Raw genomic sequence first — 16,768 nt, 5'->3', positions numbered from 1 at the left:
TCCCAATCCCATCTTGTTTCATTTACTTAGTGAAATAAGTCAATCGGAGAAAGAGTAAAAGAGTAAAAGATTTTATTTATTTATCTGACAGATCGAGAGATCACTAGCAGGGGGGACAATGGGGAGAGAGAGGGAGAAGCAGACTCTTGCCGGAGCAGGGAGCCAGATGCGGGGCTCTATCCCAGGACCATGGGATCATGACCTGAGCCAAAGGCAGATGCCTAACCATCTGAGCCACCCAGGTGCCCCATACCCATATTTTCTTAATCCTACTTGGTTTAAGTTGGGTTTCCTGAATCTGAGGATTAAGATCTTCCATCAGCTCTGGAAAATTCTTTTTTTTCTTTTTCTTTTTAAAGATTTTATTTTGTTTCTTAGAGACAGAGCAGGAACTGGGGGAAGAAGCTGAGGGGGAGGGAGAAGCAGACTCCCCACTGAGCAGGGAGCCCAGTGTTGGGCTCCATGCTAGGACATTGGGATCATGACCTTATCTGAAGGTAGACACTTAATCGATTGAGCCACCCAGGCCCCCCAGTTCTGGAAAATTCTTATATTTCTGAATATGACTTCTTCCCTATTATCTCTATTAAGTGGTATTTCCTCCTGGAATTCCCCCCCCCCACCCCGCTACCTTTAAAGCAGCTGTTTCCACCATTGGCAGTCACATCTTTTTGTTATTGTTGTTAAAGATTTTATTTATTTATTTGACAGAGAAAGAGCACAAGCAGGGGGAGCAGCAGGCAGAGGGAGAGGGAGAAGCAGGCTTCCCACTGAGCAGGGGGGCTGACATGGAGCTCAATCCCAGGACCCTGGGATCATGACCTGACAAGTAGGCAGCCTCTTAATGGACTGAGCCACCCAGGCACCCCGGCAATAGCATCTTAACTGGCTGTTTTTGTTTTTTCTTTTTCACATCTCTGGTTTCCCCCCATCAATTCTTTTAATGTATTTAAGCTAGAATATCCTTTGTTACATATTAGAAAATCTGGTCCTATTATGCCTCTGTGTAAAACCCATCATTGTTCTTGGGTAAAGTTCAGACTTGTTAACATACCTTCAAGGCTTTTTGTGAAATGACTCCTGTCTATTTCTCTCATCTCCCTCATTTCCTTTGCCTTCTTTTCTTTTCTTTCTTTTTTAAAGATTTTATTTATTTGAGAGAAACTGAAACAGAGAGAGTGAGAGAGCATGAGTGGGGAGGAGAGAGAGAAGCAGCTTCCTGATGAGTGGGGAGCGCAACGTGGGGCTTGATCCCAAGATCCTGGGATCATGACCTGAGCTGAGGACAAATGCTTAACCAACTAAGCCACCCAGGTGCCCCTCTTTGCTGCCTTTTACATTTTATACTTCAGCCTTTCAGAAATAATTCTGTTTTTAGAACTTGCTGTGCTTTCTTTGTTTCTATTAGATCTTTGGAAAAAATAATTTCCTCCACTGGGGAACTTTTTCCTCCTGCAGTTATTAGTGGCTCTATATATTAATACTCAAGATCTTAGTTTAGGGCTACTTCTAGGAAGCATTTTCTGATTCCTCAGTCTTAATCAGGTCCTTTTTCCTTGTTATCTCTAATGATTTTATCAGTTTCATACCACATTGTGGTAATTTGAGCATAAAAACTATTACCACTTGAGATAATTACAAATAGGGTTTCCTGGGGGCATTTGGGTGACTCAGTTGGTTAAGCGGCTGCCTTGGGCGCAGGTCATGATCTCAAGGTCTTGGGATCAAGTCCTGTGTTGGTCTCCCTACTGAGTGAGGAGTCTGCTTCTCCCTCTGTCCCTCCCCACTGCTTGCTCGCTCGCTCTCCTCTGTCTCTTTCAGGTACTAATACCCTGCCTTCATGTTCCCTTGACATATGGAGTTATATTACTTACTGCAAGGGTAAAGGCAAGTACTAGCTAATCGGGAAGGTAGTCTTACTGTCTTTTCTGTCTTTTTATTCTTAACACTCCTGTATTTACAAAATACTACCCAAATGTTGGGTTATTCTTTGGACCGTAGTCATTTTACTGGGCTTGATCAGAAAATATTTTCATTAAGATTCACAGTACCGTAGTATTAGATTTTTATCTGTCCTTTATAAAGATGGTAAATCAGATTCTTGGAGGAACAAACGCCATTTAATCCTAATGGTAATTAGTATAGACCAATGATGCGGATCCTGTTTAAGAGAAAATATAAAATGATGGCTTTAGTATGATAGAGTAACCATGTTATTTATGTCTTTTTGTTAACAATTTGATAATTTTGGGGGGGCACCTGAGTGGCTCATTCGGTTAAGCATCTGCCTTTGGCTCAGATCATGATCCTGGAGTCCTGGGATTGAGCCCCACACTGGGCTCCCCGCTCAGCGGGAAGCCTGCTTCTCCCTCTTTGCTTGTGTTCCCTCTTTCACTGTCTATCTCTCTCTCTCTCTCTCTGTCAAATAAATAAAATCTTATAAAAAATTCTGGTAATTTTTAAATAAAATAGCTGAAAGAGTGTATATGATACATAATACAGTATATGTTAGAAAAGTACAAAAGCTTAATTTCTTAAATGACATGAGTATAATTGGGATTTGGAATCATGACTCTGAGGTTTGTTTGTTTTTTAATATTTTATTTATTTATCTGACAGAGCGAGATCACAAGTAGACAGAGAGGCAGGCAGAGAGAGGGGGAAGCAGGTTCCCCGCCAAGCAGAGAGCCCGATGCGGGGCTCGATCCCAGGACCCTGAGACCATGACCCGAGCTGAAGGCAGAGGCTTTAACCCACTGAGCCACCCAGGTGCCCCCATGACTATGAGTCTTAATCTGTTTTGTTTTTTTTTTTTTTTTAAGATTTTAAAATTACTTTTAAGTAATCTTTACACCCAGTGCAGGGCTTGAACTTATAAGCCTAAGATCAAGAGTTGCACACTCCACCAACTGAATCAGCCAGGCACCTCTCATCTGTCTTTGTAAAAATAATTTTCTTTTTGAAATGTACAACATTGCTACAGTGGGAATATAGAAGTTTTTTTTGGTATTTTTGTTTTGTTTGAGAAAATTCAATTTTAGTTAAAGTTGAGTTACAACATTATTGGTTGAGGAAATATGTTCTAAAGAGTGAAAAAAAATACTTCCTGTATTTTTTGCTCACTTTTTTTGAAGTAAGAAGGGTATAATTTATGGAGTTTTTTTTTTTGCTTTTAAAAAAAATTTGGATTCCGCTTTCAGATGAGCCTAAAGCTCAGTTTCTGACCCTCTTGCCTTATGAATCTCAACATTTTGGAATCCTTGAAATAACTGTAAGCTTTCAGTGATGTGTTTGAGCGCATTTTGAATACCAGGTTCGTGCTTAGGTTCGCTCCCTTGTTCCAGATGAGGGGCAGTTATTGCTTGAGCCTCATCTGCATTTAGTCTAAAGTCCCCATTAGCTTTTAGACACCCACGTGTACTGGGTGACCACTTTCTCTCCTTTATCTTTGACGTCACCACACCTTCCACTACCGTGGTTAACTTAGCAGTGACATAATAACAATAAGAGTAAGGAAACCCAGGACATTCTGGCCTGCATAATGCTGCTTCTGACGCAAAATATTATAATCTCAGGGTTGTGAAATAGCTCTGCAGCCCATGCTGTAATTAAAATCTAAGAAACTGTAAAAGTCCCAACTCTTGCACAAAAAATGACAATTTTGGTCAGATAGTGGTTCCTGAAACAAGAAGGAAGAATAGTGGCAAGGGAACTGGTAGGAGGTACTTGTGACGTTCTGCAGTTGGCTGAGTTTTGAGACTCTGATGAGAAAATGTTTTGGAGGGGTTCCCATGATTGAGGAAGTTTTACTCTGCCTATTGAAGATCATTTTTTCCATAGCATGGGTGGTAACTGGTAGGCACTTGGCTGGATGTCCATGTTTTGCCCTGAGTACTTCATTTTTGAGGTGGCACCGTTGTGGAAATTATGGGAACCCTTCTTTGGAGGCGATATCAGGTGGACACAATTACATGATAGACAGTGATTCTGTTATGTTTCGAGAGAAGGGCAGGTGAGAGAAGAGCCAGTGATGGGATTTTTTAAAACACATTAAACAAGAATTATACTCAGTTCTGGCATAGCTCAAAATTTAGAATCCACTAAGAAATTAGTCATTTATTTTGTAGTGAAATATAGCATTTAAGATAAAAAAAAAAGGGGGGGGCGCCTGGGTGGCTCAGTGGGTTAAACCCTCTGCTTTCTGCTCAGGTCATGATCCCAGGGTCCTGGGATCAGGCTCTCTACTCAGTGGGGAAACCTGCTTCCCCCCTCTCTCTCTGCGTGCCTCTCTACCTACCTGTGATCTCTGTCAAATAAATAAATAAAATCTTTAAAAAAAAATAAACCTTAAAATACATAGAGCTTAATACAAATTGACATGCATGAGGCTCTCCCACTCTTTTCTTCCCTTAATCACAGTGCCATGCCTGCCCCTTCCTATAGCTACAACCCTAATTTTTGTGATAGGTATTAACTTTTTCCTTTAAGTTTTCACTTAAATTCCTTTTAGTTAACGTACAGTGTACTGGTGCACCTGCTTGGCACAGGTCATGATACCAGGGTCCTGGGATTGAGCCGCACGTTGAGCCCCATGTTGTGTTCCTTGCTCATTGGGGAGTTTGCTTCTCCCTCTGCCCTTCCCCCGCTCATGCTTTCTCTCTCTTTCTCAAATAAATAAATGAAATCCTCAACACCCCCCGCCAAAACCCAAACCATACAGTATACCCTTAGTTTCAAGTGTACCATATAGTGATTTAGCACTTCCATACATCACAGGTGCTCATCACAAGTGTACTCCTTAATCCCCATCACCTGCTTAACGCATCCCTTCACCCACCTCCCTTCTGGTAACAATCAGTTTGTTCTGTATAGGTAAGAGTCTGCTTCTTGGTTTGCCTCTTTTTCTTTCTTTTCCTTTTGCCTATTTGTTTTTTTTTCTTAAATTCCACATGTGAGTGAAATCATATGGTATTTGTCTTTTTGTGACCGATTTATTTTGCCAGCATAATACTGTCTAGCTCCATTCATGTCATTGGAAATGGCAACATTTCATTTTTTTTAATGGCTGAATAATATATACCATATCTTTATCCAGTCATCCGTTGGTGGACATTTGGGCTGTTTCCATAATTTGGCTCTTGTAGGTAATGCTGCTGTAAGTATCAGGGCGCATGTATCCCTTTGAATTAGTATTGTTTTTGTTCTTTGGGTAAATACCTAGTTGAGTGATTGCTAAATTGTAGTTTTATTTTTAACTTTCTGAGGCATCTCCGTATTGTTTTCCAGCATAACTGCACCAGTTTGCATTCCCACTAACATTGTGTGAGGATTCTTATTTCTTTGCATCCTTGCCAACACCTGTTGTTTCTTGTGTTTTTGATTTTAGTCATTTTGACAGGTGTGAGGTGATCTCTCATTGTAGTTGTGATTTGCATTTCCCTGATGAGCGATGTTGAGCCCATCAACATCGCTCTGTTGGATGTCTGTATGTCTCTTTTGGAAATACATCTATTTATGTCTTCTGCCTGTTTTTTAATTGGATTATTCATTTTTGGGGTGTTGAGCTTAATAAGTTCTTGATATATTTTATTTATTTATTTTAGAGAGGGAGACAGAGTATGTGCCTGAGCAGGGCCTGGGGCAGAGAGAGAGAGAGAGAGAGAGAGAATCCCAAGCAGACTCCCTGCTAAGCATGGAGTACAGTGCTGGACTCCGTCTCAGGACCCCAAGATCATGACCTGAGCTGAAATCAAGAGTCAGGTGCTTAAGTGGGTGAGCCACCCAGGGGTCCTGGCTGCCTTTTACTTTTGTTGATAGATTCCTTCTCTGTGCAGAAGCTTTTTATTTTGATGTAGTCCCAATAGTTTATTTTTGCTTTTGTTTCCCTTACCTCAGGAGTTATAATCTAGAAAGAAGTTGCTATGTCTGATGTCAAACAAGTTACTGCCTTTGTTCTCTTCTAGGACTTTTATGGTTTCAGGTGTCACCTTTTGGTGTTTAGTCCATTTTGAATTAATTTATTTTTTTTAAAAAAGATTTTATTTATTTATTTATTTGACAGAGATCACGAGTAGGCAGAGAGGCAGGCAGAGAGAGAGGAGGAAGCAGGCTCCCTGCCGAGCAGAGAGCCCGATGCGGGACTCTATCCCAGGATGCTGGGATCATGACCTGAGACAAAGGCAGAGGCTTTAACCCACTTAGCCACCCAGGTACCCCCATTTTGAATTTATTTTTGTGTATAGTGTAAGAAAGTGGTCTAGTCTGTCTTTTGCTTGTAGCTATCTAGTTTTCCCAGCACCATTTTTTGAAGACATAGTCTCTTCCCATTACATATTCTTTCCTGCTTTTTGAAGATTAATTGACCATATAATTATGGGTTCATTTCTCAGTTTTCTTTTTTTTTTAAAAGATTTTATTTATTTATTTGTCAGAAAGAAAGGAGCGAGAGCAAGCACAGGCAGACAGAGTGGCAGGCAGAGGCCGAGGGAGAAGCAGGCTCCCTGCCAAGCAGGGAGTCCAATGTGGGACTCGATCCCAGGACGCTGGGATCATGACCTGAGCTGAAGGCAGCTGCTTAACCAACTGAGCCACCCAGGTGTCCCGATTTCTCAGTTTTCTGTTGTGTTCCATTGATCTGTGTGTCTGTTTTTGTGCTAGTACCATACTGTCTTGATGACTACAGCTTTGTAGTATAACATGAAGTCTGGAGTTGTGATGCCGCCAGCTTTTCTTTCTTTTTAAAAAAATGATTTTATTTATTTATTTGACAGAGATGACAAGCACACAGGCAGGCAGACAGAGAGAGGGGGAAGCAGGCTCTCCACTGAGCAGAGAGCCCAGTGCAGGGCTCGATCCCAGGACCCTGAGATCATGACCTGAGCCAAAGGCAGAGGCTTAACCCACTGAGCCACCCAGGCGCCCTTACTTTTCTTTTTCAAGATTGCTTTGGCTATTTGGGGTCTTTTGTGGTTCCATACAAATTTTAGGATTGTTTGTTCTAGCCCTGTGAAAAATGTTGTTAGTGTTTTGATAGGGATTGTATGAATGTGTAGATTGCTTTGAGTAGTATGGACATTTTAACAATATTTGTTCTTGCATCCATGAGCATGGAATGTCTTTCCATTTCTTGTGTCATCTTTAATTTCTTTCATCAGTGTTAAGGTTTCAGAGTACAGGTCTTGTACCTCTTTGGTTAGGTTTATTCCTAGGTATCTTACTGTTTTTGGTGCAATTGTATTCTTTTCCTTTCTCCTTTTTAAAAATTTTACCACCTATACATACCTCCACCCCCCAAACAGTGTATTTTACTTTCATTTGTTCTTGCACTTCATATGAACAAAATCACTGACAATGTATTTTTTGCCTCCTTTTGATCACCGTTGTGTTTGTGAAGGATGTCTGTGTTACTCGAGATTGTGATTTGTTCATTTTCATTGCTGTATGGTATTCTGTTATGTAGAGTTACCACAATTTATCTTCATAGATAGTCCATTTTTATTCTTAACAAGTCAAGATGTTTAATAGAATGTACAATTTATCTTTAGTCATTTGCTGAAGGGAGCTCTTTTTCAGAGACCTCTGCTGCTCTGACCCAATACTTTGAGTACTAAAGTATAAAATGTCTGTACTCTAAAAATTAGCTTGATGGTGTCCCACCTCCACCTAGGTCACTAGACCCTCTGAGTGGCCTTTTTGTTGTTAAAAAAAATAATTGCAAGTTAGTAAATTCATCTCTGTTCCATGTTTTGACTTGGAGAGTCCTGAGTGATGTTTCTCTTGCCATCCCATACTTTGGGATTTCAGATATGAATACTTATCTCTTTATAGAATTCATTTGCATTCTCAACATATATAAAAATGGATGTTTGTTTTAAAATAGTTTTTAGTTATTTAAGACTTAAATCTAAAAGAGCCTGATGGTTGGAAGCCTTAAAGTTTGTAGTGAACTATATATATTCTCTCTGTCCTGGTGTCTTAAGGCTTAATGTAGCTGCATAATCTTCCTCTTTGGCTTTTGGAGAAAGACAAGTCTGAAAAAGCCCAAAATGCTCTTTTTCTGGTTGAGTATTCTTTGTTGGTTATTATCAATATTTTCAATGCCTCTGTCAGTGTATATGTTTTGTTATGATCCAAGTTCTAGTATTTACCCAATGTAAACTGTGATGTATTTCACTTCCTTATTAGAAATATTTCAGTTCAGGGATGCCTGGCTGTCTCAGTCAGTATAACATGTGACTCTTTATTTCAGGGTTGTCAGTTTGAGTCCTACGGTGGGGATAGAGTTTACTTAAAAAATAATATTTCAGCTCTGGTGAGAACTCAGATGTGATCCTGTTCAAATAGATTTGGCCTGTTAACTGGACAGTCTTCCTTATTTGTAAAATATATATTACAAATATTTTACACATAACACCGCTCTGATTTCATCTGTTGACTGATATGTGTGTCTTCATTTTATAGTTAAGGTAAAAGAAGGATTTGCATTCCAGTTAGACTTGAGTTAAGCTTTCTGCATCTTCAGTCTGTTAATCTTTTATTCTAGAATGCATTCCCAGTGTGCCTTGATTTCCTTCTTAGAATATTTGTCTATATCCACACCAGACTATCCCTTTAAGTGTTTCAGAGGGTTGTTGACTGACCTCAAGTTTCACTGCTTTGTATTTTTTGTGATCTGACTTTTCTCTGTGCCTAACCATGATTATTTGTCTTTATCCTCCTCCCTCCCATGTGTGAGAGTTCCTGCAGTCACTTTCAGCCTGTCTAGAGAATGATATCTTTGATGAGGTAGACTTTGAATTTCCTTTCATGTTACTGCATGCCTCCCTGCTCTTGTATCTAGATGGTAACGGGTAGTTAATCAGTATATTTTCTTTACTCTAGATTCTGACTCTGGTCAGTCCTTACAAGCACAGGTCTTCCCTAACCCGAAGTAATAGATACTGTCCAGAGGAAGTGAGTTGTTCGAAACTCAGTGTGGACAGGCCACACCTGTATTAATGAGCACACACTGCATGTCAGCTCAAAAGAACAAGATCCATACTGATATCTGAACCATAAATAGAGATCTCCAAGTCTACTAGATTTACAACAGAGCATTCATTACCCTAGATTCCTAATTTAAATACCTTCTGCTGAGTTAGGACTTCTGAATTCTACCCCTTGCTATACTCTAAGCTTCAGTGTCGTCATCTATAAAATGAGAGGTTGGATTAGAAGATATGTATGGGCAGTTCTGTTAAATTTATCATTATAACCTTGGTATTCTTCTGAATTGACACTTGAAGAGCAAAAAATGCCCTCTTAAAAAAAGTTGGAAGGAGGCAAAACAAAACAAAAACCAGTTTCCTTTCATGTCCAGATTTAATTTAAAAAGTTAATTGGAATCCTTTTCTTTGAAGGTAAAATAAAAGTAGTTTTTCTGCTCACAGCTTTGCCATTTAAAATGTAGTAAAAGGTAACAACATTTCTTTTGATATCTTTGTAGTAGTTGCTTAAATTACAGTAATTGCTTGTGATAGCTTAAGGTATATATTGGGCATTACCTGTTTTAGAGATACTTTTGGATGGAGCTGTATTATTAATCCCATATATGTAAGTTAAAATAACAGACCCAGGAAGACATCATTTTATTCATTTGTAGAGCTTTATTCTATACTGTCTTATAAAATACATCATACTTAGAATAGTGGCAAAAAATGTTCAGAAAGTGTTCATAAATCATAAATTCCTGAACATACATGGACATTTTACCTTACTAAACAATAAAAAAAGTATTTTTATGAATTTTAATCTGCTGATGCAGATAGTTCTACTACATTATCCCTTTTGTTTTTTCATTTTTTCTGAGAATTTTTAGTACATTATTTCATTTATAAATAGAGTGTCTATGGGCAGTGCTTTCTTCCTAATTTTGATTACTTAGGGGAGTTTCTCCTACCTCACTTAAGCTTATTGCAATTCTTTCACCTGTCACCAGCGTAATAAAAATATTTGAATTCCATTACTATTCATGAAGCCATTCTTTTGGGTGCATAATTATCTTGTGAGGGAATTCTTCCAAAATGGACACACGCATTTTACTCCTAACTTTTGTGTAAAACAACTTAGTTCATTTTATTCTGCTTTTGTTTTTAAGAAAACACATGTGAGGGTGGAACAGTCCTTCAGATCAGGAAGCATTATCGGTTTCCACTGATGTTTTATATGGACTCTGTTTTTATGTGAGACTCTAAAAGCTCAAACTCTGCATGATGCTATGAAGACATGGAAAATGATTCTTTCTTAGGGTTGGAGGAAGTGATGACTAGTGTTTTTTTGCTGGTAGTATCTGATAATCCCCCCTCCCTTTAGCTATTCTAGGCATGTTTAGTTGTCAGGCGTTGTCGGACTAAATTGCTAAAAATAATAAATAAGGGGGAGGCTGTTCTAAGGCCAGATCTTGCCGCTGTCTGTAATCTGTTTAATTTAGTTTCTAGGGAGAAAGGGCAAAAGGAACATGGTGCCATTCTCACTGAATGGATTTTTTGTTTAAAGTGCTGACAAGAACATTGTTTGAGCTCTCCTTTTTCCTAAGCCCCAGTGGGCTTACGCACCCACATCCACTTGCAGAGTACAGCCAGCACTGGGGGACTCAGAGCATGCTCCAGTCAGTAGTTATGCTAGAGGTTAACAAGGTGATTGTGGTCTTTTCCTAGTCTTTTAATGTGGCTTTTGGCAGTGGAAATGCACAGTTAGTGTGTGAGAGAGGGTGAGAAGGAGAGAATGGTGATTACAGATGGGGGAATGAGTGTGAGAATAAAGAAATGTTTCTGTTCAGTCCTTTTCCCTAACTCATTGTTCAGAGAGTCAGGTTGTTTGATGAAATTACCACATGGTTGAGCCCGGTATACCTGTCAATTTTAACCCACAGCGCCAGCATGAAGTTCTACTTGGATCTGGCTCTTGACCTCTCTTTGCTTTCAGTTTTTTCTAATAATAGAAATAACTTTCTATAAAGTAGACATAGCAATCTAGTACTTGTTTGTAAAGCAAAGGAATTCACAAAGGAATGATTTACATGCCTTTCCTGTCCCTTGCTGTGTATTTGCCAGTGGTGGACCAAAGTTTCAGTTATATTGTGGTATTCTGCAGTTTATGTGGACACACCTGAGGGATTATTGATTTGTATATTCTTAGGTTGCTTACTGATCTCTGTATCTGAAGTTGTATCCAAAATCCCTTCCTTTGTATATATATTTTTTTGTTTTTGGGGGAGCGGGGAAGGTGGTCTGAACCTGACCACTTTTTAAGCACCAAAGAAAGAAATGGATTGGTTTTATTATTTGGGGGGAAATGTCTTGGGGAAGCCTCTATTAATGTTGAGCTTTAGGTGTTTACCTAAAGCTTTGGGATCTGAGCACTTGGACACTGCAGGCTTTGGGAATGCTTACTTTTGGACATTTAAGTCACCAACCTGCTCTACTCTCTAACTTAATAAAATCATGATTTTAACTGAACTAAAGGTTCTCAGAGAATTTAGAACACAGTCTTCAGGATTATCTGGGATCTGTATATATGATAAAGTCTTGTGATTCATGTAGAATGACATATCTGGCAGTGCTTTAAATATTTTAAAGTGGTTCAAAACAGATAAAATTTGTGCTTGAGTTTAATCAGCTCCAGAAATTTATAAAGAAAAACTTCACTTTTTGCTCAGAACCTCGGCTTTCTTTGGAGTTCAAATTCAGAGCCTTCATTAATGCATACTCTCTGTCTGTTTTCGTTAGGTAAATGGTAAAGAAAAATAAAAGAGAAAGAAGGAGCTTCTAATTGTATAGTTGAAGCCTTAAACTGGATCCAGTTTCAAACTAAACTATAAAATACCAATTGCCATAAACTTTTAAACTTAGATACTTTTAATAGCAGAGGCTGAACTTTTTCACTTAAAACTGATTCCTTTGGGAGGACTAAACAATTCCTAGATTTATAACATAAGACTTTGGCCAGTAACGTTGTTAGATAGACCAGAAGACATATACGCATATTTTTAAAAAGGCATTATTAAATGTTTCTGAGTGTCTGAATTACACACAGTACTTTGGGATATGTCTGTGGAGGCTTTTTGTTCTTTCTTTCATACATTAAGGAACATATAGTCTGTTGTATTTGCTATATGCCAAACAGTGGTATATGCGATGTAGGCAGAATTAGCAAAGGCCCTGATGGGCATGGAGCTTATATTCTGCTGAATGGGAGGGGGCAAGAGATAATAATATAATTTACAATTGCTAAAAAGAGAAATAACTTGGAGTAAGGAGACAGAGAATGATGGGAATGTATAAGCTGTTTTATATAGTGTTGACAGGGGAGGTTTTTTTTTTAAGGTGGTATTTGAGCAGTACTTGGAACAAGCTGCATGTACATCTGGGAGGAGAGGACTCCAAGCAGAGGGGCTAGCTAATATGAAAACCTGAAGGTGAGAGTGTAATTGACCAGTTGGAAGAACAGCAAGGAGGCCAGTTCAGCTAGAGCTGAGTGAGGTAGAGAATACTAGGTGAAGAAATCAGGGAAGGGTCTAGGAGTAGATTAAATTTTACAGAGCTTGCAGGCCATATTAAGGATTTTGGATTATGCTCTGGAATTGGGAATTTGGGAATGGTTTTGAACAGATGAACTAGATGATCTGATTTCATTTTTTAACGAGACCAGACTGGGTACTATATTGTAGATTAGATTAGGGGTGGCTGGGTAGTTCAGTCAGTTAAGTGTTCACCTCTTGATTTTGGCTCAGGTCATGATCTCATGGTCCTGGAATTGAGACCTGTGTCAGGCTCTGTTCTCAGTGGGGAGTCTGATTGAGATTCTTTCTCTCCCTCTGCCTGCCCCCCACCAAATAAAGAAATAAATATTCTTTAAAAAAGGTAATGGATTATAGGGGACAAGGGTGTAAGCATGGAGATCTGTTAGGAGGCTGTTGCATTATCCAAGTAAGAGACTGATGGTGGCTTGGACTAGAGCAGTGCCAGTGGAGGTGGTCAGACTCTGGAAATATTTGAAGGTACAGCCAAAGACAGTTGGGTGTAGGGATGAAAGAAAGGCCAAAATTTTGGCTCCTCCTTCCTCCCACGTGTATCATTCATTCTCCTCTTGGAGAGATCTGGACAGGGTTCATGGGAGAGGGGTCATTTCATCTGGACCTTGACAGTCAGAATTTTGCTTGCTCAGGGCCGGGGCAGAGGAGAGAACATTTCAGATCAAAGAAATAGTGGCGATAGATGTCTGGAAGTGGAGTGGTAAAGGAGGTTGGGGTGAGAAATGAAGCTAGAGAGATCTGAGAGAAAAGAGTTAAGGCTAAAATGAATGAAACCCGCATCGTTTCCACTCGCTTTGTAGAAGTACTACTTGTTTTGCTCAAGTAATAATTCCCAGTGCCAGTGCTATTTATTTCGTTTGTTTCCACACAGCATTCCATGTATACTGGGCTCCACAGAGATTCCATGTTTATGGGAACACATGTGCTGTTGGTAATTCATTGGTCAGTTTCTCCTAGTTGATCTTCAAGTTTCAAAAGTAATTTTAAAAGCAAATTGAAAGTTTGATTTGTGATACCCAAGTGGAGATATTGAATAGACAGTTGTATACATGAATCTGGCCCTCAAGGCTAGTGAAATACAATTGAGAATTATGTATAAATTGTCAGTTTATAGGTGTCATTTAAAGTTAATAGAACTGGATTGGGTCCACTAAGGAGAAAAAGGTAGCTAGAGAAATAATGAATAAGAGTCATGCAGCAGGATGTACAAAGCTCTTTCCAGAGGTGTGGACAGTGTGTAGTGTGAGTCCAGAGACCTAAGTGAATGTCTATATGGGCAAGTCTGTGCTAAGGGGCTACTCCCTCCTTGGTGAGGAGGCTGTTCATGCCCTTGGTTTTGTGGTGGCAGCCGGAGCTGTCAACTCAATTAGACTTGAGTTGCAAATGCTGGTACTGACCCTGGAGGTAGGTAAGCCTGATCTGCTGAGGGGAACCTGTTCCCTCGGGGAGGGGTTGCCGACGGTAGAGGCTGACATCAGGTGAGGCTCAGAACTGAGCCCTCTGTCCGTGGGACTGTACTTAAGGGAGTGGTTGAACACAGTTCATTTAGAGCACAGGAGATAAGTAGCCTTGCTATGCATCTGTGGTATCCTGAGTCATAGTTGAGGGAGGTGGGTATTTACATGGGTGAAAGCAAACCTGCCTACTAGTTTTGAACTAGTTTTGGAGGTTAAAAGTTTCCTAAGGAGATTTTATAAGAAATCGTACTTTCCCCGTACACGCTGTCACATATGCACACACTTAAATATGTGCACTTTCCTACCCTCTTTCAGTATGTACTAAGAAAAGCTTTAACCTTTATTTTTTAAGTTCATTTTGAAGATTTTTAGTGAGTTGTAGGTATTGCTTTTCTATGCTTGGATATGGTAGCATAATGCCTTGGCTTAATAATTAAGAATATGAACTCTGAAATAATGAATATGAATTAGAACTCCAGCCCTGCTGCTTACTACACATTGGGTAAATTACTTAGTGTCTATAAGCCTAAATCCGCTCTTCTATAAAATGGCAACAACAATAGTGTTGATGGAGAAGGACAATAAATAATCTCTTTATTATCTGCCTAAGTATGGAACCAACTGAAAGTCAGATTGAGATAATTTTTATATATTTTCCCTTTATTAGTTACAGATGGCTTGAAGAATGTGGCTTCACTGTGTAGCGATAACAGTGATTTCTGAAACTGATCCAGAATTAGGCATACTGATGAGCCTAATTTACCCAGCACATCTCTTCAAGTGTAGGACAAGCACATGTCTCTTTCTCCAGAGGCACACTGATACTGTCAGATGAAGAAAATGTGTACCTTTTGCAAGCAGGCACATCCTGGCAAACCAGGAGCTGAGCAATATTGTTTTTTCCCCAAACACACCAATCAGAAAAACCACTAGTCTTCCTGAGAGTAGATTGAGGTCAGGGCTATAGCTGATGAATACTAGAAGTGAGGAGGATAAGCATTTCTCCCTTAAAGAATACTACCTTTTTTTTTTTTTTTAAATTTTTGTAACTTCTGTACCCATCGTGGGGCTTGAACTCTTGACCCTGAGATCAAGAGTCTCATGTTCTACCAACAGAGCCAGCCAGAGGCTCCCCCCACCAGATACCTGCCTTTTAACATAATACATGTAAATCACTTGAATTGTGCCTGTAAATAATAAAGATTTGTTGTTTGCATGTGGTGGGTGCTTAATGATTAAGACATTGCCACCAAATGTTTATAAGATAAAGGTTTTTTTTTCTTAATTTTGAAAAAAAATTGAAGTTACACAAATACACAAGGCTAACTTAACACCTGTTTACTCACTAATCAGAATTAACAAATGTTAGTATTTTGTAATATTTACTTTTTCATTATTTTATAAAAATAAAACCGTACTAATGAAATTGAAATCTCCTTTGTAACTTCCCTTCCAAGCCCACCTCAGTTTTATTCCCAATCACCAGAAGCAACTACTATCAGGTTTTTCGTGTGTTATCTTTCCATTCCATGTTTTATGGCATCTTATATTTAATAAGTGACATCATATTGTTTGTATCTTTCAGTAACTTTTTTTTTTTTTTTTGAGCTCTACCCACACTAATATATGTAGTTCACTCATTTAAACTGCTCTAGGGTATTCCATAAGAACATAAAACTTTCTGTATTTTATGCAAAGGACCTATTATTTATACCTTCAGTTTATGCCATGTGCGTGTGTCAAAAGAGCCCAGTGATTTCTTCGATGTGTAGCATAAATATAGCCACTGGCAGGGCTAGTTGATGGGCTCAAGGATGCAAGTTCCAATAGATTAGTGATGTTTGCTGCTCTTATTTCCTAACAGCCATGGATTCTGTGGTGAAGCCATCTCATAAATTTTGTGGCATCTACCCATTTTTAAAAATTAAAAAAAATTTTTTAAAGCTTTTATTCATTTACATGACAGTGAGAGAGGGAACATAAGCCAGGGGAGTGGGAGAGGGAGAAGGAGGCCCCTTGCTGAGCAAGGAGTTCGACATGGGGCCCAATGTCAGGATCCTGGGACCATGACCCCAATGCCAGGACCCTGGGACCATGACCTGAGCTAAAGGCAGACGTCTAATGACTGGGCCACCCAGGCAACCCATCTGCCTGTGTTTTAAAAATGGAGATCAAGTATCCTTTTTAGAGCCAGAACCAGAATCTGTCCGGGAAAGAGAGGAACCTGAGTGGGAACCCAGGTTTCTAGATTCCAACCACGATACTCACCTTTACTCTGAAAGAAATGGGGGTTCCCGTACTACAGTTGGATATTCCTAGTAGCTGGGCCTTCTAAAAAGTTAATGGTCCTTTTCTTAGGAAATCGTAAACCCGCTCAACACCATTTCTTTGAGTTAAAAGATTTTAAGTGGTTTCTAAGTGACATAGCATCTGGAAATTGAAAAAAGGGCAAAGTGAATACCACCCCTTGAATCATGTTTGCAAAGAGAAGTGTGCCAAGTGCTCTTTTACTATTCCAGTGTCATTATAAATTTAATTGGTGTTATGTCAGCTATTTAGATCAGAGCTAATAGCATATTAAACTCCATTCTGTTTGTATGAGTTCCATGGTAACTTGGGTGTGTGTAGAGCTGGGACAAGTGGCAGCTGTGACGTCTGGTCTGTAGAATCATTTCATCATGGTATGAGCTTCTGGATCACCCCGGATGGAGAAGTGTCACTGGGTGATGGGAGCTGACCT

At 39.4% G+C, this 16,768-nt stretch overlaps 1 protein-coding gene across 2 annotated transcripts in view; it reads left to right on the top strand.

Annotated features, from left to right (window-relative positions):
- Positions 1-16,768, top strand: part of PFDN1 (prefoldin subunit 1) — a 66,837-nt gene that overhangs the window by 37,520 nt on the left and 12,549 nt on the right. Inside the window, exon 4 of one of the 2 annotated variants that reach the window (XM_032847512.1) lies at positions 12,363-12,454. The exons of the other annotated variant lie outside the window; for it this stretch is intronic. Within the exon in view, the coding sequence (XP_032703403.1) occupies positions 12,363-12,452 (90 nt within the window). The 3' untranslated portion in view covers positions 12,453-12,454. Of the gene's footprint in view, positions 1-12,362; positions 12,455-16,768 lie in introns of those variants that run through there. 2 annotated transcript variants of the gene reach the window in all.

This window comes from Lontra canadensis, unplaced genomic scaffold, assembly GCF_010015895.1.
Source record: "Lontra canadensis isolate GAN:19392208 unplaced genomic scaffold, GSC_riverotter_1.0 scaffold189, whole genome shotgun sequence".
Taxonomy (NCBI): Eukaryota; Metazoa; Chordata; class Mammalia; order Carnivora; family Mustelidae; genus Lontra; species Lontra canadensis.
The sequence above is the reverse complement of the archived record's forward strand: the minus strand, read 5'-3'. Positions and strand labels throughout refer to the sequence as shown.